We start from the raw sequence: 26,158 nt of genomic DNA on the forward strand, positions 1-26,158 counted from the left end.
CCAGGTAGTGCATTTTGGACTCTCTTGTTGACTGTGAGGGCTACTCCATGTCTTCTAAGTGATTCTTGCCCACAGTAGTAGATAATAGTGGTTATCTGAATTAAATTCACCCATTCCTGTCCATTTTAGTTCACTGATTCCTGAGACATTGATGTTCACTCTTACCATCTCCTGCTTGACCATGTCCAATTTACCTTAATTAATGGACCTAACATTTCAGATTCCTATGCAGTATTGTTTTTTACTGCAAAGAACTTTACTTTCACCACCAGACACATTCACCACTGAGTGTCATTTCTGCTTTGATCTAGCCACTACATTCTTTCTAGAGCTATTTGTCTTAGCTCCAGAAAAAATGGAGCTCTTTCCCATTGGCATACTGGACACCTTCCAACTTGTGGGGCCCCTCTTCTGGTGTCCTATCTTTTTGCCTTTTCCTACAGTTTATGGGGTTCTCTAGGCAAGAATACTGAAGGGGTTGGCCATTCCTTCCTCCAGTGGACCATGTTCTGTCAGAACTCTCCACCATGACCCGTCCGTCTTGGATGGCTCTGCACAGCATGGTTCGTGGTGGCATCATTGAGTTATGTAAGCCCCTTCATCACGACAAGGCTGTGATCCATGATGGGGAATTTACTGCTAGTAACTAGTTAGTTCTGAAAGGATTTAGGTTCCTGCTGTGCAGTTTTTAAAATGATGATCCAAGCACAGGATGGAGAGCAGAAGAGTTTCCCATTGTTATTAAGTCCTGCTTCATAATTAATAGGCTTTTGAATATTCTTAGTTTTGGGGAGGAAGGGATGCTCAGAGTTGAGGATTCTCTGTAAGATCTTCAGTAAGACATAAGATGGTGACTGTCCAGTTTTCCCAGGGTGCGGTCACTCTTTGATGTTGACGAAATTTGGTGCTGCTCCTCAGGGAACTGTGGCTGCCGCCAAGCTGCCACAGCCTCTGGGCTCCCATAGCCACTCCTCCTCAGCTGGTGAACCAGCTCTGGGGAAGCCAGCATTCATGCTTTGGTTTCTTTGCCTTTAAAAAAGGAAAAAATTTTTAATATGCCCTGGGACCACTTTGAGGTTTTACGGAATTTTCCTGGGGTTATAGCCCCACAGTTTAGGAGAACTGTCCAAGGCCTGGGCTCATAACAGGAATTAAAGCCCCTTTTCCCTTGTCATTACTACTTTCCTCTTCACTGACTAATTAGCCAGCTGCTGCGGGTCTCATTAAACTTCATTAATCCTGAGCATCTGTCTATTGGAACTGCCTCAAGATAAAAAGGGAAAACTCAGCTAAACATTTTTGTTGCTCCTGCTAATTACCCCGACCTATATATTTTTATTAATTAATTGGCTCTACTTACTTTCAAATTTGAATGAAGACCTTTCCCCATGCCAGACAGCAGACGTTTCTCTCTCCCCTGGCTGAGGAGGCACTGCTCTGTGGTTTGATATGTGGAGTACCTGTAGTTATCAGGGCCAAAAATATGATGGCTCTGGAAACCAAGCTAAAAGGAAAACACACCTGGAGTCTGGTTGTGTGTAATCTAGGCCTGTTCAAAGTTTTGAGTTGATATGGATGCCTTTAAAAAAAAAAAAACACACAGGTGCAGTGTTAAATGATCTCATCTCTGAAAAAATACATGATGGCAAAACAATCACAAAGCTATTTTCTTGACTCAGTAGTTCCAGAATCTAAAAAATAATTTAAATGGGGTTTGGGATAGGAGAGAATCATGACATTTCTGGGTAGTAGCTAAAGTTGATGTCAGAAAGGAAGGTGTTGATCTTGGGTTTGGATTGGTGGTGACTGAGGGCACGGTGAATTACACCCCTCCCCAGTGGGAGGCAGGGGAGAAGAGCATCTCCCTGATGAACCTTGAAGAGACCCTGGTGAAAGGGAAAGAACAGTTGAAAATATGGAGGGCTTTCTGATGAGGACCTCTGCATCATTGAATTATAAGTAAAAGTTTTGGTTTTGGAATTGTCAAGAATTAAGGTGGATGGAACTAAGAGAATTAGTTCTACGTGGTCCCTTGTCGGTCGGAAATAAACTAATTGATCATTGAGACTTGAGCCTAATTTCGTATTAATTGTGCTGGTAAGGTCTTTGCTAATGTAGAATTCTGTTTGGAGTAGTGAGGGCTGTGGCACCAGTCCTTGGGTCTGGCTTCTGGGACTGTGCTTGCTTTGTGACCCTGGGCAAGCCACTGACCCTCTCGGAGCCTTATAGTTTACTCTTAGGCAAAATATGTCTGATGATAAGAGTACCTGCTGCACAGTGTGGTGTGAGAATTAAATACGTTTGGGTGAAGTGCTTAGAAGGGTGTGTGGCCCTTCGGATAAGTGCTGCATAAACTCATAAGTATGGAGGTGGATATGGGAGATTCCCGATTGTTCAGGATCCCGTCCATGGAACTTCCCACTTGCGTGACTCGAGTGCTGGTAGATCAACCCCAGTGGGCTCTGATCTTCTCCTTGCTGCTGGTTCGTGATGTCATCTTGAGTCAAATCTCAATTGTGAAGCTTTGACCTCTTGACTCATGTCTGATCAGTTAATCTCTCTCCCGTGCGTTGCTTGTTCCTCATTGCCGTGCAGTATAATTACCTGTCGTCGAGGCTGATGTGTCATTAAACAGTAAACTGCACAACATCTCTCTTTATTTCCTATTGCTTAGTACAGCAGTTTGCAAATACCTTTTAAAAATGGAATTTGTTTTTCCCATAAATTAAATCTGAGGTAGAACTCCGGTAAATAAAGGGTGTGAAATGGAGTGTTTCTGACCAAAGTACGGGTGAGAAAGTGTACTTGGAGCATGCCCTTGGGGATCCTGGTTTGAAAACTAGTGTTTCTTCAGTGATTGTCACTTATTTTTGTGTTATAATAATATCCTCAGTTCTCTGTTGAAAGGGAGTATTAACATTTGTTTGCCTTATTTTGCTTATAAGTGTTGTATAAAGTTAAATACTGATTTAGTAGTCTCCAGAAGAAGGACATGGAAATTCAGGTTGGTGTTTTATTTATTTAGGAGTGCTCACTGAAGACAGCATTTCACATTTGACCTTTTGTGGTGCCCAGGGAGAATTTGTTTTTCTCTGGTGAGTGCCTCTTTCCTGCCCCGCCCCCCATACTCATCAATCTCAGACCCACTGGTGAACCTTAGTTCTCTTATCAAATAAAAATGAGTTATGTGTTTTTCTCTTCAAATGGAAATGCCCTTAACATGTTTGAAAAATGGTATGTGCTTATTAACAACAACAAAAAAACCAGTGCAGAAAATACAGAAACAGATGCCTTCCACATCCACTTCTGCTCTCTTGGGATAATTAGAGTTAATGGTTTGAGAAATGTCTTCCTGTACCATTTTATATACTTACACTTAAATAAATACTCATAGGATCATGCAAAATATATATATGATTCTGTAAGTAACTCTTCATTCATTTCCCTTACTCTATTTTGGCATGTATATAGTGTTCTTTTATATGAATGAATCATAGTTTAATTAATCAGTCTCTTAATATACAAAGTATATAGAGGTGTGATTGGTAGATGGAGGAAATGCATTTAAAAATATTTTATATTGTCCACTTCCCTCCCACCCAGTACATACTCGTATGTCCATTTCTCTGTGTCTTTGGACAAGACTTGTTTTTCAAGTTCAAGAAACAGAGTTCATTTTCACCTACTTTCACCTAGTCCTGGAAGTGGAATTTCTGCTGTCTACCACCCCAATGGAACCTCTCTGAGCCTCCAGCCCTTCCCACCCAGTTCCAAGATTATTATCTTTATAGAGTCTGTTGAGGAGAAACAGTCACTTGAGGAGAAACAGCCAAGGTCTTTATTAAGCAATAAAATGTCCCGAAGACCAAGTCAGCTATAGCAGTAGAGTTCCCCGGCCACGTCTAGGTAACCAGGAGTCAAGCTTCTCCCGTGACAGGCCCATTGCCTCACAGATGGGTAAAACTGCAGCAGCCAGGTCAGCACACCTGTCATAAGCCCTCGATGTCGTGAAGTGAGAGTTAACATCTTGCTTGTAGGGATGGGTGAGGGCCTGCATGTGGGGTGTGTACTTCGGGACGTTGTAAAAGTTCTATGGCGGGACTTCCCTAGTGGTCCAGTGGCTAAGACTCTGTGCTCTCAATGCAGAGGGCCTGGGTTTGATCCCTGGCCAGGGAACCAGGATCTCAGGAACTCAGTTCTCACATGTTGCAACTAAGAGTTGGCATGCTACAAGTAAAGATCCAGCATGCCCCAATTAAGACCAGGTTCAGTTCAGTTCAGTTCAGTTGCTCAGTCATGTCTGACTCCTGGTGACCTCATGAACTGCAGCACACCAGACTTCCCTGTCCATCACCAACTCATGGAGCCTACTCAAACTCATGTCCATTGAGTCGGTGATGTCATCCAACCATCTCATCCTCTCTCGTCCCCTTATCCTTCTGCCTTCAATCTTTCCCAGCATCAGGGTCTTTTCAGATGAGTCAGTTCTTCACATCAGGTGGCCAGAGTATTGAAGTTTCAGCTTCAGCATCAGTCCTTCCAATGAATACTCAGGATTGATCTCCTTTAGGATGGACTGGTTGAATCTCCTTGCAGTCCAAGGGACTCTCAAGAGTCTTCTCCAACACCACAGTTCAAAAGCATCAATTCTTTGGTGCTCAGCTTTCTTTATAGTCCAACTACTCACATCCATACATGACCACTGGAAAGACCATAGCTTTGACTAGATGGACCTTTGTTGGCAAAGTAATGTCTCTGCTTTTTAATATGCTGTCTAGGTTGGTCATAACTTTTCTTCCAAGGATAAATAAATATAAATAAATAGCACAAATATAAATAAAAGATAAATAAATATAAAAAAGATTCTATGGGAAGACACTTGCATGTAAGTTACACAACACTGCAACAGATTTAAGTTTTTAAGACCAGTAGAACAGCAAAAAAACTAATCTTCCTATTCATGCCCCCTTTTTGTTACTTTTTTTCATTTGAAGAAATTAAGGTAAATGACCAGTGGTAAGCTAGGAAGATTCCACCAGATCCAAGGCATACCTGATGCATTGTCTTCTGTAAAACTTTACTTAAAGCTTTGATGAGGGTTCCCATCAATGAGAAATAGATACTAATTTTTAAAAAAAGAAAAGAACTAATTAACTGTCGTGCTCTCCTTTGATTAGAGTGAGGGCCTGTTCAGGGACACCCTCCATCCAGCTGTTTAACTGGGTCATTAGAGGGGTTGACTGTGCGGCCATCTCTTCCTCCAGTTTTTCTGTCCTCCTTTATTAAAGCAAGGTACTGTACATTGTGTACTTATAGAATCTGCCCACCAAAATGGTAGTTTGGCTTTGTAAGAAATCTGTGTGACCACTTATTCTATGTGTGGGGTTGAGGAAAACCACAGAGGAAGTTAGCAGAATTGTTAAGTGTTTGACCCTGTGAGTGATAATTTTCTCTTTTTCATTTTGATACCTTAAAAATAACTAAATGGTGGTTGAGCATGGACATCAGTTATCTAGTGCTATGAATTGAATTCTTAAGGAATTGAAAATTGCTGGTGAGCTTTTTAAAATTGAAATGCAGTTGATGTAAAGTATTAACCAGTTTCAGGTGTTCTACATAATGATTTAATATTTGCATGTATTAGGAAATGATCACCATAAGGTAAGAACTCAGGACTTTTAAGTGTTCTTTCCAATATCTTCATAGCATTTACTCAATAATTAGTTGCTCATTGGTTTATAGATTGACCCAATATGGGGGGTAAAAAATGACCATAGACCTGTATGGCTGAATGTCAGATACTAGAGTGCAGACCATTTGCTGTTCTACGTGGAGTCCGTTTCCAGCAAAATAGTTGTCTGAGTTAAATATACAATCGAAGATTGGGTCAGAATTTATCATTCAGTTATTGCTTCTTGGATGAAGACTATACAGTAAGAAGTGAAATTTGAGTTTGATGCATTATGGTATCATGTAGAAAGTAGTGCTAAGCTCTAAAATTATTTAGTGCAGTCCAGAGAGCAGCTTATCTTTATAGCATTATGCATTTTGTATCTTCATCTTGGCACAGCTGCTAGTTACTTCTGAAATCCAAGTGTAGTTTGGACGTCTTTCCCCAAACACACATTAAAGCTTGGGCTTATTTAATTTTGAAGTTTGGCACTGAAGTTGAGGCAGCCTTACCTAATTTATTATTCTGCCACTTCCTCCCTGATAGTTTCTGCGGTGCATCATGGTTACTGGCAAGAAGGGGTTTAGGTGACTAATTTGTAATGCTCTTCAGGAAAGAAGCCAGTTTTAAAATTCTTTTGTTTCATTTGTTTTTATATATAACTTGTCTTCTCACTAAGTGAAACCTTGTCATCATTATATAGATACAAGTGATAACAGGCATCACTGTGGCTTCTTTGTTTCAAAATGCCAGTTCTTTTTAGATTAAATCTACACACATAGCCTTCTTTGGAGGCCTTCCATGACACCTTAGATTTTTGTTACATGGGTGCTTCCATAGTCAGTTCATTCAGAGATGATTATTTTAGTAAACACTATTGTTGTTTTTGTCATTTAGGTGCTAAGTCATGTCTGACTCTTTTGGGACCCCGTGGACTGTAGCCCACCAGGCCTCTCTGTCCATGGGATTTCCTAGCCAAGAACATGGGTGGGCGCCGTTTCCTTCTCCAGGGGATCTTCCCGACCCAGGGATAGAACCCGTGTCTCCCGCACTGGTGGGTGGATTCCTCACCAGTGAGCCACTGGGAAGCCCAGTGAACACTGTGCATACATGCTAAGTCGCTTCAGTTGTGTCCAACTCTTTGTGACCCCATGGACCGTAGCCCACCAGGCTCCTCTGTCAGTGGGATTCTCCAGGCAAGAATACTGAAGTGGGTTGCCATGCCTTCCCCCTCCCTCCAGGGGATCTTCCCTGTCCAGGTGTCAAACCCACGGCTCTTACATCTCCTGCATTGGCAGGCTGGTTCTTTACCATTAGCGCCACCTGGGTTTTCTTGTTGCCTCTGACAGTAAACACTATACTATTTATGAAAAGCAGACAGCTTTAGGGTGAGTTTTAGGTCTTTGCTCCTTCCTTCTTGTTTGTGTGGTTTAAAACAAGAGTCTTTTGGATCTGAGCTTTTTGTCTTCAGTGCATTACAGTTAATTTGGACGTCCTCATTGTATAGACCAGCTCTCAGGAACCGTACTGAGAGGCTGAAGTTGGTGCAGTCATCTTGTTGGCAGCATCAGCCTCTCTGAAAACACCAAGTAGTAAGTATCCTTTTGTATCTTGAGTATCTGACAATGTGACTCTAGTGTATGAAAGACATTTCTATTTTACTCCCTGCACCATTGACCTGAAGAATTCTGGAAAACTAGAGAAGATAGAAAAATCAACAAGAACCAGGGCACATGCTATTTGATTTTCAGTGTACTGTTCAGAATGGCTCCCTTTTTTGCTTATTACATGAAAAAAGATGCATAGCAAACTCCTGTCTTACCACATGTACCTGAGAGTTCTGTAATACAAACTTCCCTTTAAGCCCTTGAAAATGAATTGCAGGAAAAGCCCTTGACAATCAGTTGCAGAATTTTACCTTTACCTGTGAATTTGTGCCACATAGTAGTCTGGTTTAGAATATATTATTCACTGTTTCTTTAGTTGTTGTTTAGAAAAAGTAATACCACACAGACACATACCTTCATATATTGCGATTAAATTACCTTTATAAATTCTTACTATCTTTAATGTACCTGTTATGTTTACCCCTTAAAAAATTCTCTCCTAGTTAGTCTGTATTAATGTGAGCATTCTGCATAAAAGTTTAATAATTAAGGATGTACCATCTTTTTAGATCCAAACCTGTTCTATCTTTTGAGTATATTACAAGTTACCCTCAGTTCACCTTGACCTAATATTTTGTCATCTCCCAGGAAGGATTGGGGAGGAGAGGTGATGGTGAATAAAATGTCCTTCAGAGTAAGAATCAAGGACCTGAGGGGTGTGTGTGTGCAGGGGGCAGGAGGGGGGGCGTGGAATTTGGGCCCAGCCTCCTGGCCCTTCCTCACCCTTTGAACAGGAAGTGAAGGTGTGGCCTTGAGTTCCAGTGTGTGGTGCTCACCATGCCTTGTCTCTCCTGACAGCTGGGATAGCGCTGTTAATCCTGCTGTGTCATGGTAACCAGATAAGTGCTCCTCAGCTGAGAGGGTCCCCCCACCTCCCCACCCCACCCCTGCCTGACCTGATGTGTGGGCAGAGTCCTAGTAAAATAACTTAAAAAAGAAAGTGCATGTGGCTGTAGCATGTCAGCCTAGCTGCATGTCCTTGAAAACAGAAGCTAGCAAATGGGATGTGGGACCAAGGATATTCTAAAAGCTGTTTCAAGCCTGGACTCAACAAACCTTTTCTGTGAAGGTTAGATAGGAACTATGTTAGGCTTTGCCGCAGGGTCTCTATCTTGTCTCCTCATCCTCCTTCAGTGACCCTTCCCAACCCTCAGTTCAGTTCAGTCGCTCAGTCATGTCCAACTCTCTGTGACCCCATGAGTTGCAGCATGCCAGGCTTCCCTGTCCATCACCAACTCCCGGAGTCTACCCAAACCCGTGTCCATTGAGTCCGTGATGCCATCCAACCATTTCATCCTCTGTCATCCCCTTCTCCTCCTGCCCTCAATCTTTCCCAGCATCAGGGTCTTTTCAAATGAGTCAACTCTTCACATCAGGTGGCCAAAGTATTGGAGTTTCAGCTTCAACTTGTCCTTCCAATGAACACCCAGGACTGATCTCCTTTAGGATGGACTGGTTAGAAATCTTTGCAGTCCAAGGGACTCTCAAGAGTCTTCAACACCACAGTTCAAAAGCATCAAATATTTGGCACTTAGCCTTCTTTATAGTCCAACTCTCACATCCATACATGACCACTGGAAAAACCATAGCCTTGACTAGACACACCTTTGTTGACAAAGTGATGTCTCTGCTTTTTAATATGCTGTCTAGGTTGGTCATAACTTTCCTTCCAAGGAGTAAGTGTCTTTTCATTTCATGGCTGCAGTCACCATCTGCAGTGATTTTGGAGCCCAGAAAAATAAGGTCAGCCATTATTTCCACTGTTTCCCCATCTATTTGCCATGAAGTGATGGGACCAGATGCTGTAATCTTAGTTTTCTGAATGTTGAGCTTTAAGCCAACTTTTTCACTCTCCTCTTCCACTTTCATCACGAGGCTCTTTAGTTCCTCTTTACTTTCTGCCATAAGGGTGGTGTCATCTGCATATCTGAGGTTATTGATATTTCTCCCGGCAATCTTGATTCCAGCTTGTGCTTCCTCCAGCCCAGCATTCTCATGATGTACTCTGCATATAAGTGAAATGTGCAGGGTGACAGTATACAGCCTTGACGTACTCCTTTTCCTATTTGGAACCAGTCTGTTGTTCTGTGTCCAGTTCTAACTGTTGCTTCCTGACCTGCATACAGGTTTCTCAAGAGGCAGGTCAGGTGGTCTGGTATTCCCATCTCTTTCAGAATTTTCCACAGTTTATTGTGATCCACACAGTCAAAGGCTTTGGCATAGTCAATAAAGCAGAAATAGATATTTTCCTGGAACTCTCTTGCTTTTTCTATGATCCAGCGGATGTTGGCAGTTTGACCTCTGGTTCCTCTGCCTTTTCTAAAACCAGTTTGAACATCTGGAAGTTCACGGTTCACGTATTGCTAAAGCCTGGCTTGGAGAATTTTGAGCATTACTTTACTAGCGTGTGAGATGAGTTCATTTGTGCGGTGGTTTAAGTGTTCTTTGTCATCGCCTTTCTTTGGGATTGGAATGAAAATGGACCCTTTGCAGTCCTGTGGCCACTGCCGAGTTTTCCAAATTTGCTGGCATATTGAGTGCAGCACTTTCATAGCATCATCTTTCAGGATTTGAAATAGCTCAGCTGGAAAGAATGAAAAAGCTCTCTAGCTCCCAGGCTGTACAGAAACAGACTCTAAGGCCAGAGTTTGCTAATGCCTGTTTTAAATCTTGGTCATGAAGAAACTGAGCTGAGACGGATGGCTGAGGTTTTTGTGTCGTTTGGGGCGATAACGTGTGTTCCACAAGCACCGTGGGAGGGGATGTGAGTGGGAGCTTCAGGATTCCTTTAGGTTCTGATCCTGGGTGTGCCTTTGCTAGCTGGATGCCCTCAGCAGAATCCCCAGAACCTTTCTGGGCCTTGTCTAGTCAGAACTGGCAGCTTATAATAAACAAGGTACTGCTGCAGCGTCCACCAGTGCGAAGGAGTGGAGGAGGACTCACTACATCCCTCACCCTCTTGATTTCCCTGGCTGCAGTTTCAGGCTGGTTCCTGCTGGCCTGACCCACAGAGATGGAGAGTAGCAGAGCCAGTGGAATGGTTTTCTGTCTGTGAAGGTGTTTTGAAGCATGCCACAAATTTTCTAGGCAGGTTGAGCAGATGATTTCTGAATATTTCTTCCTGAGGTTGTGTCTCTGTGTTTCAAGGCACTCACTCGTCCCTTCTGGTTTGGTGGTGTTCACCCTGGTTCTCATCTCAGGGGAGTCAGTGCTACTGTTCTGCCTTGGTTTCAGAGTCGGCCCCCACCATCACCTCTGGCTCCTCCACAGCCTCGGCTTTCGGTGTTTGTGACTTTAAGGGACTCACCTTGAGGTGATGATCATGGCAGGGCCGGAGCCCTGGAACATGGCCTGCTTTCTCAGTTCATCACTGCAGCCTCCTCCAGAGCTTCCCTCCATGTGCCTTGGTTTCCACCCTGGCAGAGGTGGGCTATGCTGCTTACAAGAAAGACCCTCAGGAAGCCGCAAGCCCTGCTCCCTGACATAAACTGTAGGCGCCAGGTTATGGGGAGTTCACGGTTGTTTTATAGTCTGCACATCAGAGTGTTAAGTGTTAGCAGAGAATTTCATATTTACTACACATGCATTTAGAACAGATGTTTACATGTTTTTTATCCATGAAGTTGGTTAAACTGTTGGGAAAGTATTTTAACTCAAGTTCTATTTATATACAAATCAGCAAACATAAATTAAAGGCCCCCAGACTAATCCGTCACAGGGCTTTCAGTCAAAAGATTAGTTTCCTTCCTTTTGCTGCCTCAAGATAACAGTTTGATTCTCTATTATCAATTCAGCCAGTTGCCTGTTTCCGGTTTCCTGCTCTGTGTATTTTGCATGTCACTCTTGGGAAATGATTTATTTATTTTTTCAAGCCAAGGCACATATGGGGCCTCCACCCTACTGTATTCTTTTGTTTTGAGTTAGAATTCTTTAAAAAGGAAAAAAAAAAAAAACAACCTTCAAGAATTGGGCTTTAATGGCTGAATTGTTAAAGTTAGTATAAATTAAGCCTTGTGACTTGTGGCTTGTTTGGGTCATGTTGAAATAGTGTTATAATTATACCCTTCTGTGTTTTGCAGCTTCACTCTTATTGTATGGGCATGTGGTGGCAATTGTCCCCAAACAAAGCAGAAAAAAACAAAATTCTGTGAAACTACTTTTTAGATTAGCTTTTGGACCCCTTCTTATCTGGAAGACAATATCACAAAATTGCATTTTTATCATTTATCAGACTCTGAAGAACAGTTGTAATTCAATTTTCTTCATGAACAGTTGGAACCAGCAGCGGAAGCCACAGGACCTAACTTGAGAGCTTATTTGTTGGGCACTGGCTGTTCAGCAAACGTTTATTGTGCATCCTCTACCCCCCAGTCTCCAGGCACATGCTAAGGCTCTAAGCGGATATGGAGTTGGGTCCTTGCCCTGGGTACAGTTACAGGCTAGTTAAGGAGATAGGACACAGAGTACATAATAAACAGAGGAGAGAGACAGACTTCATCCCATCAAGCACATTCCTCTTGGAAGAACTAATCTTGGCCTGGGTCTTCAAAGAAGTACTTTCCAGGTTAGGAGAATGGTGTAAGCACAGGTGGAGGAAAGGAATGTGCAAAGTGAGTGTTGAGAACATGATGAGTAAGAATCTTTTGAGTTGGATTTGAGCAGGGAGATGGGTGGGTATTGGGTGTCCTGCTAGACGCTGTTTAGGACCCTTGAATGCCAGGCTCAGATTCAGACTGTCTTGTAGTTGGCTGGGGGACAATGAAGGCGCTGGTGCAGTGGTGTACTTTGAAACACCGCTGTTTAGAGGAGACAATTCTGGCACTGATGTTTAAGAAGGGTAAGGATAGGAAAGCACGAGGCAAGGGATTTCAGTAACTGTTGGATGATGGGGCCTGAACCCATCCTAACTGTAGTGGGTTTTACCTTCCAAACACCCAAAAAATACATTGCTGAGATCATCCTCATGGCAGCTGTACTGCTTTGTAATATTTTTTGTTATTTTTTAACATTCCACGTAGTTTCCCCAGCTAGACTTTGAGTTCATCAAAGGCAAGTCTTACATAGAGAGTTCTGCATGAAGTACACACTTTGTAAATACTGGAGCTTATTAATACCCTGAACTTCAGATGAGTCCTTTTTCAGCTTGCTGTACAGTATTGTTGATTTAAGTAGCTACCTATGGGATGTATTCATGGAATAATTGTCTTGTCTCCTTTTGGTTTCTGCTTCCATTCTGTACCTCATTTCCTTCTCTGAACCCAAGGCTATACCTAACTTGACTGTGTGTTTGTATGGATGGTTGCCAACTCTTGCTTCAGATAGGCAACTATCTTAGCACAACTGAGGAAGATCCTGATAGAAAATACTGGGTTACACCAACAGGTTCTGACTGTTTGAAAAGTAGAAGAAAGATTTCCCCTCTTTCAGTCAGGTATAAATTCAGTCATTGAGAGAATAATAAATGGAGTCAGTCCTTGTTTCTGTGTTTCCCTTATTTTTCCATCCAGAGATGGTTTCATGCCTCCAGGCCTTTCTTCATCCCTGGCTGCCATCCGTCTCATTCCATAGCTGGAGCTGAAGCATATGGTGAATGTGGTTATGTTTAGCTTTCTGTACAGAGGGTGTTGTGGAAAGATACTGTACGATCATTTCCATAACACAATGCCCTTCTGTTTGTCAAAGCTATTTCTATAACCTGTAGCTTAACTCATGCTAACACAGTGTTCATTTTTCCAGTTAGAGCCAGTTCTCCAGAGTAAGTTAGTTTTAAAAAGTGTTCCAGCCTTCCAGTACTGATCACAGTTATTCCCTAAAAAGAAAGTCAGTTATGTGCTTCTAAAAGGGGATGATGAAGAGGATATTCATAGCCCTTTGGTTGAAATTAAGCAAGTATGTGTTTCTCTGTTCTACATATCTCATCCTCCTTCTGTGAGACATCTTCTGAAAATTTCAGATTAGGCTATAGTTCATGGGGTCACAAAGAGTTGGACACGACTGAGCAGCTAAGCATGTACACACACACACACACACACACGCCAAAAACAAAAGACAGTCACACACACACACCCCAAAACCAAAAGACAGTGGATCTAGATACTTAGAGGAAAAGATCCTAATCCTCCTTAACCTAAACAGTGGAAGAGATAGAATGACACCTAAGGACACCCAGTACAGCGGTGTCACTGGTGGCTGGTGACACTGAACAGCCCACCACCCCCCAAGCCTTGGGCTTTACTGGAGAGTGTGCTGGTGTCCCACATCCCTGACAGAGTTAGTCTTCTGAGTTAGTGAGCTTTGAGAAAGTGTAAATTATTGTTCAGAGGCATGATAGTGTCACCTTGTCAAATTCTGTTTTCAGGAAAGAGCGCCATGCTAGAAAGTCACATGTAATTCACCCATTCCAGTCAGAGGCCAGTGCAGATGTTGCTACTCACTCAAGGTTGGGTTTCTTCCTTGCTTCCCAGTGGTCCTCACTGACCTAGTGGTTGGCTAGTTCATGTCTGAGCCTGTGGAGCTAAGAAGACTTAGCTGAGTGGATCTTCGTGTTTGGAACCACTTTTTCATTCTAGGTTCTCAGGGTTCCACGGTAGAATTTGTGGTCCTGGCAAACTTATTTTTGAGAGCAGCCTTACAAGTCCTTTCTGACTGCCAACCCTGCACCTACACGCTGACTGCCTCACCAGACTCTCTGCCTCGGAGGGCTAGGGCTTCATTTTGCCCTTTCCTCATGTGGTTCCCCACTTTCCTTGTATCTGAGGGTTGCTCCTCGAATATGCTTGTTGTTGAGTCACTCTTTTGTGACCCCATGGACTGTTGCCCTGTAGGATCCTCTGTCCATGGGATTCTCCAGGCAAAACTACTGGAGTGGGTTGCCGTGCCCTCTTCCAGCGGATCTTTCCTACCCAGGGATCAAAGATCCCCACTTTAATGCTTCTGGACTGCTGGTGTAGCTGCCACAAGTCTGAGCTTGTGTTGGTAGGTGTGCGGTGATGTTTAGGTCACCAAGAGGTGGTCAAGTCTTCAGGTACCATCTTGGGTTTCACTCTGTGCACCACATTGTGACCGTCATGCAGAAAGGGATCAATGAGGAGTGTTCAGACCTGAAGTCTTTTACGTGAAGGAGTGAGGAGGTCTATTTTCCATAGCATCAGAGGTGGAGCAGGCTTCCTCGGCAGGCCACAGAACCATCTAGTCTTGATGGAGACAGCACCCCAATAGTTGGAGCTGCTCAGTGATGGAGTGGGCCCTTTAACAATGTAAAGACTTGGATTATGATGATGGGATTAGGGTGATTCTCATGATATTATCATTGAAACGTGTTTTTTTGAATGTTGTGATAGAGGCATCATTGCATAGTGATTGAGAACTGGGCTTTGGAGCCAGCCTGTCTTGGAGAGTTAATAGGTCCCGCGTCTTGGAGTAGTTAGGGGAATAAAGCACACAGATCGGTACCAGGGACGCAGTAAGTATGTGGTGAATGGTACTGTTATTTTAAAGAGAAAGAACAAGTTGTTTTCTTTCTGTACAACTATTAGCCTCCTGCTCTACTGTATACACACAGTTCCCCCCTTTTAAAAAAAATTTTTAAATGGCTGGTCCAGGTGCAGTAGAAGGTAGTTTTTGCTTTTGAAAGAAAGTCGACTCAGGGACTGCCCCAATGGTCCAGTGATTTTGACCTTGCCTTCCAGTGCAGGGGGTGCGGGTTTGATTCCTGACCAATAAAAAAATAAAACGGAAGCAATACAGTAACAAATTCAGTAAAGACTTAGAAAGAAAAGAAAGTTGACTCAGTTGACTTGCAAGGCCTTGTTCTACACTGAGATATGATTCCATGATCATGATTTCATGATATGATAAGTTACTTGAATGGTTGGAGTTGTTGAACAGGCAGGCTACTTTGCTGGGAAAGAGAGAGGGTGAGAGAAAAGTGTGAGAGTCAGAACGTGCCAGGCACTTTGATGTCCTCTCACTGAATGCCAGAACCACCTTTAGGTGAGCCCCTCTGCATAAGCGTAAGGCCGGAGGTGAAGGGCGAGCATGGCTGAAATACGTTCACAGGGAGCAGCTGTGGGGTACCTGTTCCTTGCAGACACCACTGCTGAGTTTGGGGCAGAGATGGATGGGAACTTGCCACAATGTCAGGCTCCTCAGGGTGATTCTTAGGCGGAGATAGAGGTGTGATTTGGATCGAGTAACAGCAGTACGTGGCCCTGAAAGGGCAAAGAAGGGTGCAGATGGTGTGGGGGACAGAAATGCCCATGCCACACCGGCTGCCACTAAGCCCACTGCCTGTCCTTCTGCCAGCAAGTGGCAGCTCGTTGTGGAATTGAATGGGCAGGGAGATTCTGTTGCCGTCAGCCAACAAGCACACTATCCAGGTCAAAAAGCCTTTGACATGAGCAGAGGGAGTAATGACCAAATAGTATCCGGCTGGGGTGTTTTAGTGTCAGCCCAGAGGTCTAAACCAGGGTTTCTCAACCCAGCTCAGACACCGCTGTTATTTGGAGCTGGATAATTCCTTGGTGCAGGGGCTGCCCTGTGCCCTGGAGGATGTTTAACAGCATCTCTTAATCCATGAACTTGATTCCTGACGTTGCCTTATGTACTCTCAGGAGCAGAGTGGCCCCCAGTTGAGGACCACTGATCTAAATAAGCAGATCAAGTGGTGCTTATAAGGGCTCCCTTTTCCAGAGCTGCTCCTACTTGTAGAACCAGAAGTAGGTGCTCTTTTTCTCTAGTGCTCTGGCTGCCTCCTTACTCAGCTCAGGCCCAGCGAAAGCAAGTTTGAAGTGGGGAACACGCCTCTGAACTGTCTTCCATTGTCTGCCTCTAGGGCCCCCAGCTCCTCCTCGGGCAGGCGTCTGGCCAGGTCTGCCCTGGCCTTGCTGGGTTGGGAGTGCAAGGGTGATGTCATTGCACCTTCCTGGGAAGGGCAGAACAAAGGATGGAGTCCCCAAAGACAGGAGACCTCATCCTCAGCTGGCCTGCTGGGGAGATTTCTTTCCCCCTCCCTTTCCCTCCTTCCGGCTTCAGAAGTTCACCAAGTACTCCATTGTAAGAGGACACGCTAAGCTGGCCCGGCTCTGTGTCTCTCGGCTGAGCCCATTTCCTGCCCCTCATGTGTCGTAAGGGCGTTGGTCTGGACCAGTCCCTGGATGGAATCTTCCATGCCTTTTCCAGTGAGTGGTGCAAGCCTGAGGAACTTGAACCCTCTGGTTTTTCTCGCACGCTCATGCCACCCAGAGCTTGCTCTTGAGGCTGGAGGCAGAGAAGAGAGCGAGATGTGGGAGAGAGGGCTAGAGAGCAAGTTCTCCTTCTTTCTGTTTAGATTTGGTTTTGAACTTCTCTTCCTCTTCTTTCCCTGCTTCTTCCTGGAGGTCCTGAAGACCACAGCCGCCCTGGGGAGCCTTCCCCTCACAGAGCCTCAGCCTCTTCTCTTCCACTCAGCTCCCTCTGTTCCACCCCCGTGACCTCGTTGTTTGCATCTTCCCAGGGAAGGGTTGGGGGTGGGCTCTGACTCCTCAGGACAGGGTGCTGTAGGGCTGGCTGACTGTCTCTGGAAGGAGATCCTCGGAGTCTCCTTGTAAAGGAACCTATTTGTTCAGAACCTGAAAGAAGCCGGAGGTGTTTCTATAAGGTGAGATTCACCCGAAGGAGTGACAGTTGGCTGGGGAACACATGTGGTACTTGTTTATTTAGGAATAACTTTACCCAAGCAGGTTTTCATTTCCATTTTGTTCCCATGAGAGGCTGGGTGTGGCAGTGGCATGGAGCCCCAGACCCTTTAATTACAGCCTAGGATACCATCAAGAGCTTTATTAAAGACATTTCCAACCATGTAGCACATAAAAGATATATAATTTAGAAAGAAAATAGCTGACCCTGAACACCTCTGAACCACAAGTCACTCTCCATCTGTGGCATGCGCCTAGGGGAAGCCTCATGTGTCTGTGTGCTCTGCTCTGGACCTGCTCTTTCAGAACAGCCAACCTAAGGCCAAAAAATGCAGCTACCATGTCCCTGTTGTAAAGATACCAGCCATCAGGATGATTATGTGATTAATAATGCATGGGGTCTTTTCTCTGCCACCGATCATGATGTTATTGGCGTAGCTCCTTTTTCAGTCTCCACTTTGGCCCTCACTGCCTTTTTCCTTGTTCCCTCAGTCCTGCCCTCTTTGATCTTTTGTGTCTTTTCAGTAGGCCTTTGTCATGGGGAAAGGCCCTCTTTTCCTCTGGTGGGCTGTTCTCTCAGGGGAGGTTGGAGCCAGGCGAGCTGTTGGCTGTGCAGGTGGGCGCCTGTCTTGGAAGGTGTCCCAGTGGCCTCACCTGCCTGGTTGGCAGCAGTGAAGGCTCATCTCTTGTCTCTGCCTCAGATGGTAGAGAATCTGCCTGCAGTGCAAAAGACCCAGGCTTGGTCTGGGTCAGAAAGATCCCCTCGAGAAGGAAATGGCAACCCACTCTAGTATTCTTGCCTGGAGAATCCCGTGGACAGAGGAGCCTGGTGGGGTATAGTCCATGGGGTCACAAAGAGTTGGACACGACTGAGTGATTCACACAGACTTGTCTCTGTCTAGCTTCCTCCCTGTGGTGGGTGGAGGCCTTAGCAGAACCTTCCAGGCAGATATTCCCAGGGCCCCCTGACCATCCTGGGAACCCAGAACACCCAGGCCACCAGGTACACACCCCATCACCAAGGCTGCTTTTTACCTGTCACTAGATGGTACAAAGATACAGAAAAAGTTGTTGGGGTCTCCTCCCTTTCTTGTAGTTTCTTCTTGGTTGGCATGGGCCTCACACGGGAAGGAGGAAGTCTTGGGTCCTTTCAGGACTAATTCATGCTGATGGCAGTGGGGTGAGTATGTGGTTAAAGGGTAGCTTGATAGAGAACAGTCAGGGAGTTTGAATCAGTGGCCTGGGCACACTCCGTGGCTCTCCGCCGAAGATCTGCAATGGCCTGTGTTTAAAACACCCTGCAGAGCAAGGAGATGGGAAACCTGTTTGTATGGGGTGCGAAGGGCCTGTTCTAGGTAGTTGGGTCTAGAATTTCTCGCTTTGGCTTGGACAGACCTTGATCGCTGAGGCTTGAAAAGCTTAATCTTGTTTCCTTGATGATTTAGATGTACAACTGATTTAGATGTACAGCCACCCCACTTTAGACCGTAAACCAGCAGTGGCCTTTTCCACGAACGCTTGAAGCTTGGAAATGATGGTCGTCCACTCACTCTATGGAAGGGGATGCTGAGCCCAGAGTCTCAGCACATGTTTGACACAGTCTCCTCAGGCCCATGCCCTGGGCTCCCAGGCTTGGCCAGCGCTCCTTGTGCTCTGCCACATTGCCCACCATCTTCTCTGTTCACTGAACATCCAGCTAAGCAGGCGAAAGGGTCATAGCAGATCAAGGTCACGGGTGAGTTTGTCTTGTCAGGTGATGCCTGGTCCTTCGTACGTGAGAGAAGCAGTTTCTAGCTGTCCCCTGAGCTTTTCTGCCCCGTGTCCTCGTGCACACTGTGTGCTTCTCCTGCACTTGCCTCTGGAGGAGAAACAGCTGTGACGCACACGTCAGAAACTTTACCAGCCGGGTATTACACTAGTGGGCAGGGCTGCCCACTGTGACCCACATCCTGCTGCCTCAGCAGAGGTGGGAGAAAATGGAATGAGCGCAAGCAAAGGGTGCTCTGCTGGTGGGTATGCTTAGGGGCTCAGACAGTCAAGGACTGTCCGTTTCTTCTCTTCCCGGGTTGTTGGCTATGAGGTTCACTGCAGTTGAGCTTTGCTCTTCTTCCTTTGGCTGGCATCTCGTACCCCTCACCCACCGCCCCCAGGCTGTGACTGGTGGTAAAGCAAGTTCTCCTTTGCTTACAGATGAACGTGAAGCTGTGCAAAAGAAGACCTTCACCAAGTGGGTCAACTCCCACCTTGCCCGGGTGTCCTGCCGGATCACAGATCTGTACACTGACCTTCGGGATGGACGGATGCTCATCAAGCTACTGGAGGTCCTCTCTGGAGAGAGACTGGTAAGGGGGTGGGGGGGGGGGGATGGCGGCTGTGAAGTGTCTTGTACCGTAGGTGGGGAAATGGTTTTGAAAAATCAAGTGTGGGCTTGTCTCTTGTAGATTTATGCAGTTAATGGCTGATACTTATGAGGCGCAGAGGCTTGATGAGTTGATGAGCACGGTGGGGAAAGCTCCAGGGTAGCATTCTGAATCTGGATGATTTTCTTGAATTGTAATGAAGTGGCCTGGTTCTGGTTATTGGTGAAGTTATTGTCTTTGGTCAGAAAGATCCTGGCTGGTGTCCCTGTTAAATAGCATGATGCTGGAAATTTAAGGACCAGGCTTGGGCGCTGGCCTCCGGGATGAATCTGTATCCCTTGAGATCATGGAATAATTCTAAACTTGTGTCTTAGTGAGTCTCTGGAAAATCTGAGCTGCTGTTTTAAGGTAGCAGGAACTGAGTTCAGTGGTCTCTGGCGTTTTTTTGTTTCTTCCATGCACACTTTTTATTCTGGGGTGGAGGGAGAGGCTGGTGTTTTGTCTCCTTGGAAATGTGGAGCTTCTGATGAACTCACCCAGCCTTTTTGGGCAGAGGAGTTGTCAGCCTACTGTGAAAATGTTCTCCCCTTTCTGTTTCCCCAGAGCTTCCACGGCTGTCTCTGATGTGACTTTTGTTTATGAACCTTAGACCCAAGAATCTTAATGCAGTCACTGTAACTGGCCCAACAGGTTTTGTCTGGCTTTGGTGCAGAGATGGATGCCGTCTTCTACCGGAGTATAGACAGTTCCATAGGTGGCAGTGGGGCTGAGCCACAGGCTGACACCCAGGGATCGAGCCCACATCTGCAGTGACATCACCAGGAAAATATGATGCTGGTGGTTGGCAGGGCTGCCAGAAAGCCTTATTTTTAACTTGATCTCCACCCCTGCAACTTGACAGCCGCAGTGGGTCTGTATGCAGACCAACCCACACACCTCTGACCGTAGGCAGAGGTTGTCCCCTGTCCTAACATTATACCACAGACAGAACTGCCTCTTTGAGGCCAGGTAGTAATAGTCAGGTTTCTGTCTCTTGACCCCTCCGTTCAGGAACAGGGTCCCCCAAACAGAGCAAAGCTCCGTCTCTTCAGCACCTCTGGTCCACGTTCTTTGTTCCTGAGCATGCATGTCTTGCTGCCTCATTTTCTTTGAGACGTTATGGGTCAAACTGGACAAACCAAATAGACAAAGGAGACTCCTGCCTCTGGCCGTGATGCCTCCTTGAAGGCAGTCTGTGAGGTGGGAGTCGGGGCAGTGGGTTCACATGGGGAGGGCTGGTCATTTACTGCATTTTGGTTTATTTTTTGACAGTGAGTCTAGACCAGAAATATTGTGATATGCACCTTTAAATATAATTGTTGTAACCAAACTTTCTTACCAATACCACCCCCTCCCCCTATTTTTCCCTCTTAATGTTTAACCGAGTGTAATTGTCTATTGATTTGGGGTGGGGGAGTGATGTTTTGAAAGTAGCTAAAAAAATCATTAAAGGTTATGTGAAAATTAGTTTTAACATTTATTTTTGTCCCAGTAGGGTCTCATGGGGTCTCATGGGGAGCAAATGGTTCACCCTGGAAGGCCTGTAGTTCTTTTATACCAAGAAGATTGTTGTCTGTGATAATGTCCACATAATAAATGGGGTCAAGCCCATTGCCCTTCATTCTGAACAGGGCAACAAAAATATGAGAAGAAAAAAGCAGCCAACAAGGCATAATTCTTGGTGGTTTGTAGAAACCTCCCATTCCTGTCTTTATTTGCTTCCAGCAGTATATATATTTCCCTTTTTTTGCAGTGACCCAGAGGCCTGGGAGAGCAGGGGTGAAGGAACATGAGGGGGCTGCTCTCTGCGTCCTCTCAGGCAGTCAGGGGCAGAGCTTGTCTGTAGCAATGCCCTACCGCTTCATAAAACCTTGAGTGCCTTGACTTCTTTTATTATCCATTCCTCCCAGCCACCTCTGACTATTGGCTGGGGAGTCCGATCAAGTCTTCTTATTCCAAAAGTGAAGATACCATGGGGAGTTCCCTGGTGGTCAGGTGGCAGGGCTCTGAGCTCTCACTAATGAGAGCCCTGGTTCCATCCCTGGTCAGGGAACTGAGATCCTACAGACTCTACCACGGGGCAAAAATAATAATAATAATAATGTTTAAAAAAAAAAGTAAGGATACCGTAGACAGGCTTCCCTAGTGACTCAGATGATATGGAATCTGCCAGTATGCAGGAGACCCAGGTTTGATCCCTGGGTTGGGAAGATCCTCTGGAGAAGGACATGGCAACCCTCTCCAGTTTTCTTGCCAAGAGTATTCCATTGATAGAGTACCCTGGCAGGCTACGTCCATGGGATCTGGAAAGAGTCAGACATGATTGAGTGACTAACACCATGGAGAGAGCAAGCTACGGCTCTTATTCCTTTGTACTGGAGATTTTTGGCTCTTTTGGCCCTGTGGCTTATCTGGTTCATGGAGTCTTCTGGAAAAGACACAGACCACACTCTGCTGTTGGCCACAGATGCTGCCAGGGACTCACGTTAGAGATGCTCCCCAAGAAAGAGAAGATTCATCCGTGAGGGCTTGCCCCAAATGATCCTTGAATCTTCAGATTCCAAAATGAGTGCTATTGCTAGAACTTCCAGGCCTAGGTAAATTAATGTCCACAGATAAATGTGTATCATCAGATAACATTCAGTCAGCTCTGGGCTTTCTGCACCAGTGATCCGAATCCCTGGGTTACACAAGCATTTGCACTCCATCTGCAGCTGTGTCTCCGGCAGCATTTCAGCACAAGCACGCACCACCAACTTGGCAGTGAGTAGGAGATAGATGTTTGAGGGACTGGAGTATCTAAATTTATTTTATTAGCAGATTCTTGAAGCCAGCTCATGCTTCAAGGAGGAAGTTTTCTTGATTTTTACTGTGCAAAGTTCAAAAAAATGCATTCACTTAATGATCCACATCATTTCACCCTAATCCCACCCTGCATTTATTTTTTTTTTTTTAATTTTTATTAGTTGGAGGCTAATTACTTTACATCATTACAGTAGTTTTTGTTATACATTGATATGAATTAGCCATGGATTTACATGTATTCCCCATCCCAGTCCCCCCTCCCACCTCCCTCTCCACCCGATCCCTCTGGGTCTTCCCAGTGCACCAGGCCCGAGGACCCACCCTGCATTTAGACTTAATAAAATCTGGGTTAGATTTGAGCAGGTTTGGGGTAGATGTTGGAGTTATCAAGACACTTGATTCTTACGTACTGTGGAATATGAGAAGGCAGGAATCCCCACCCCCCAACACCCACCTACTCCTAGTCCTGACTTGGGTTGGCTCCGTGTCGCTATTGTTGCCTCAAGGTGTGTTAGCTCATGGGGCAGTGAGGAATCTCTGAGGCTGAGCCCAGAAGCTGCTGCAGACTGGGATTGGGTTAATGACAAAACCATTTCTTTCCAGTGTGTTACTCTGAAATTACCATGGACTATAACTTCATAAATATCTGACTTTAAAGTTCCGTAAAGAATATAGACCACCCCTTACATATATACAATGGAATATTACTCATCCCATTAAAAGGATGAAATAATGCCATTTGCAGCAACATGGATGGGCCCGGAGAGTGTCATACTGAGTGAAGTAAGTCAGAGAAGTAGAAATATCGTATGACATCCCTTATATAAGCAATCTCAAAGGAAATGGTACAAATGAACTTACAAAATAGAGACTCACAGACTTAGAAGACTAACTTATGGTTGTCAGGGAGAAGGGCAGTTAGGGGGTTTGGGATGGGCGTGTACACACTGCTGTGTTCTAAATGGATAACCAGCAGGGACCTGCTGCACGGCACATGGAGCTCTGCTCAGTGTCACGGGGCAGCCTGGATGGGCAGGTGGTTTGGGAGAGAAGGGATACATGAATATGTATGGCTCAGCCCCTTCACTGTTCACCTGAAACTGTCACAGCATTGTTTATCACCTGTACCCAACACGAAACAAACAGTTAAAATATAAAGAAGGCCCCCCCCCCCCAAAAGAATATAGACCGCCTTTGACTTTGGTGTCAGCTGACTAAATAGAGGCGGTGAGCTCAGAATCTGTGCTGGTCACTTTGTCATTAGTCGCAGGTCCCAAGGCCAGATTAGAAATGGGACTTGAAGGGTTAAGGTTGCGTGACCCACTGATATTTGGAAAGAGTGGGGCCTCTGGACTTTGGGAGTGAAGTAGAGCCCAGAGGTCCTCATCCAAGTCAGAAGCTGGCCTGTGCCCCCTTCCCTCTGTGGGCCTTGACGTGAAGAATGGTTCTGTGTGAGATGGCTTCCTGCCTTACGTCTGCCAGACAGCCCTCTCCTCTGACCGAGAGGACAAGGTTTTCTGAACACCTCTATTCTCCTCCAGCTCCCACTATTACCAGTAACAGGTATTGCTGATTTCTGCCTGCCTGTTGTTTTCCTAATATTCTGTCTTCTTATTCTGTTAATCAATCTCAAAGAAGACAAAGCAACAAAAACAGGATTTTTTTTTTTTTTAAACCACCGTTAATTCCAAAACAGGCTGAACTAGGTGGAGAAGATAGACTTACCATAAGATTTGCTAAGCCTTAAATAAATCCCATGTTGAACTACCCTGAGTGCATTTTATATAAAACCTTTGTTAGGAGAACCATGCTGGCATGTATTGTTGTAGAGACAGGATTTTATGGACTGGCCACAGAACCTGCCTGTTTTTTATATCTCCTGTGAGGGAGAATTTGCTTTGGTTCTAAACAACCAGCCAGAGAAGAATGTCCCTGTTAAATTCAAATCTAATTGCACAGATACGAAAAATGAATTAATAGTAACAGGTAATAGTAATACCATGTGATAAAGAGCTGAATGAATGGCCCCAAAGCACTGGCGTTCAGAAAAGGAAGCAGCCTTCTGGATGGAGTGTCAAGAAACCCTACCCGGTGTGTGGGGTTGCAACTGGATTCAAGAGGAGAGGCTCAGGTGTGGATGGCCATAGAATAGAGGGGTCGTGTGTCAGCGTGAGGAAGAGTGAAGAGAGCACATGGAGTGGCCGTCAGGAGGAAACTGGTGTAGGAAGAGCATCCTGGCTAAATTGGAGTTTGTTTTCAGAAGGAGTGATGACAGTCAGTCACTTTCAGTGTTTGCTGTCACACACATAATCTGTTTAATTCTCACAGTCTAATGAAGTGGACAGCTTACACTTTAGAGAAGAAGCAGTATCGCCACTGAGGAATATAACTTAGATTCCAGCCACTCTGCTGTATGTTGGGCCCCTCCTTTCTCATTGAGCCCTATTGAAGGAGAAGATTGTCCTGGGGAGTGGGTCCCCACCAGGAAGGAAATGTGCAGGAATTAATGAGATGTGGTATGTTATTTCCCCTTCAATTTTAATTGGGCAAGAATCATTTTATACTCTTCTTAAAACTCAAGAGTGTGACGTGTAGGGAGGTGTTTGGGAACTTAATGTGAAATAAGTTTGACTGTTGTATCAGAGAAGATTTTGGAATTAGTGTTTCCATTCCTACTCTCTCTATTAAGCAGAGGCATGCATGTGTGTGTAGCAGACATTGATTTTTGATTAAAAGGCAAAGACATAAGCAAGTGTCCATCACTCTGGCACACTGTGACCAATAGTGTCTTTTTCTCTATTTCTTCTCCACCTAAATGAGAGATGAGCAGGCAGTTTAGACTTCACCTGGTGTGCTAGTGAGTCTTTCACCCTCCAGCTCACAGACTGTGTTTTATAGCTGGAAGGGACTCGGGACCCCAAAGCTAGATCCCTTGATTTCACAGATGCTGTAACACAGAGTAAGCAACCAGCAAAGCCATCCAGCTGGTGTTCGGCAGTCAGCTTCTCCCAGCTCCCAGGATTGGCCTTCTGTCCCCCTGCAGCCCTGGAGATCTATTGCTCCAGGTGGCTTCAAGGTGGCTTTGGACACACATGGAGAAAAGTCAGAGGGAGCGGGGCTTAGCAGGATGGAAGAGTGGCCCAGCTCCCATGGGTCCTCCCAAAATACCCTGCCAGGAGTCCTCCTTCACGTCATCCTCCTCTATTCACGGAGGCTAAAAATAGCTCCAGGAAACATTTGCTTTTTCTTTTACATCTCTAGGCTCTGACAAAAACCCTACCGTTGTAGTCACTCCACCTTTCTGCAAACCCAGATGCCCCACAGCGTGTAATTGGTGTAAACTCAAGACTGAGTCCACTGTGGACCTGGGAGGGGCCATCCAGCTCCCTTTTCCCTTTCTAAGGCGAATTTGCCCAGGACCGCCCCACTTCTCAGGGTGGGGCTTGAACTGGCTGCTCTACTAAGCAGTTCAAAATGACCCTGCCGGAGGTTGGTTACTTAGCCATGTCATTCCCACACCTTTGGAGCTGGAAAGACAATGTTTCTGAAGCTGGCCCAGATGAGTTGGAGCTGTGGTTGATAGAGATTTGGAACCAGAAGGGACTAAGGAAGGGAAACAGGAAAAGCGACCACAAAGGAGAGGAACACGGCCCTGGTGTGGAAGAGCAGGAACCCTTGTTAGGATTTAAAGGAGGAGCCATAAATATAGGCATTTCCTCAGAGGAACCCAAGCCTGCAGAGCACCCCCCTTTGTTTGAGTTGCATGTGAGTCTGGTATTGATCCTTGACTCCACATTCATGGCATCTCAAACTGCCCCATCAGAAAGGACAACAGGAGACAGAAGTGTGCATGTTGCCGAGGGAACGGACCTTGGTCCACTAGGAATTTGACAATAATTAATGGAGACAGGCCGGGGAATGTTCCTCCTCTTGGCAGGCTTC

The 26,158-nt window shown here is 45.3% G+C and overlaps 1 protein-coding gene across 2 annotated transcripts in view; it reads left to right on the forward strand.

The window, feature by feature from the left end:
* Positions 1–26,158, forward strand: part of SPTBN1 (spectrin beta, non-erythrocytic 1) — a 200,731-nt gene that overhangs the window by 115,414 nt on the left and 59,159 nt on the right. For both annotated transcript variants that reach the window (XM_020915122.2, XM_020915124.2), the window contains one exon: positions 19,203–19,354. In XM_020915122.2, coding sequence (XP_020770781.1) covers positions 19,203–19,354 — 152 coding nt within the window. The remainder of the gene's footprint in view (positions 1–19,202; positions 19,355–26,158) is intronic.

The sequence above is a fragment of the Odocoileus virginianus genome, chromosome 2 (genome assembly GCF_023699985.2).
Source record: "Odocoileus virginianus isolate 20LAN1187 ecotype Illinois chromosome 2, Ovbor_1.2, whole genome shotgun sequence".
NCBI lineage: Eukaryota > Metazoa > Chordata > Mammalia > Artiodactyla > Cervidae > Odocoileus > Odocoileus virginianus.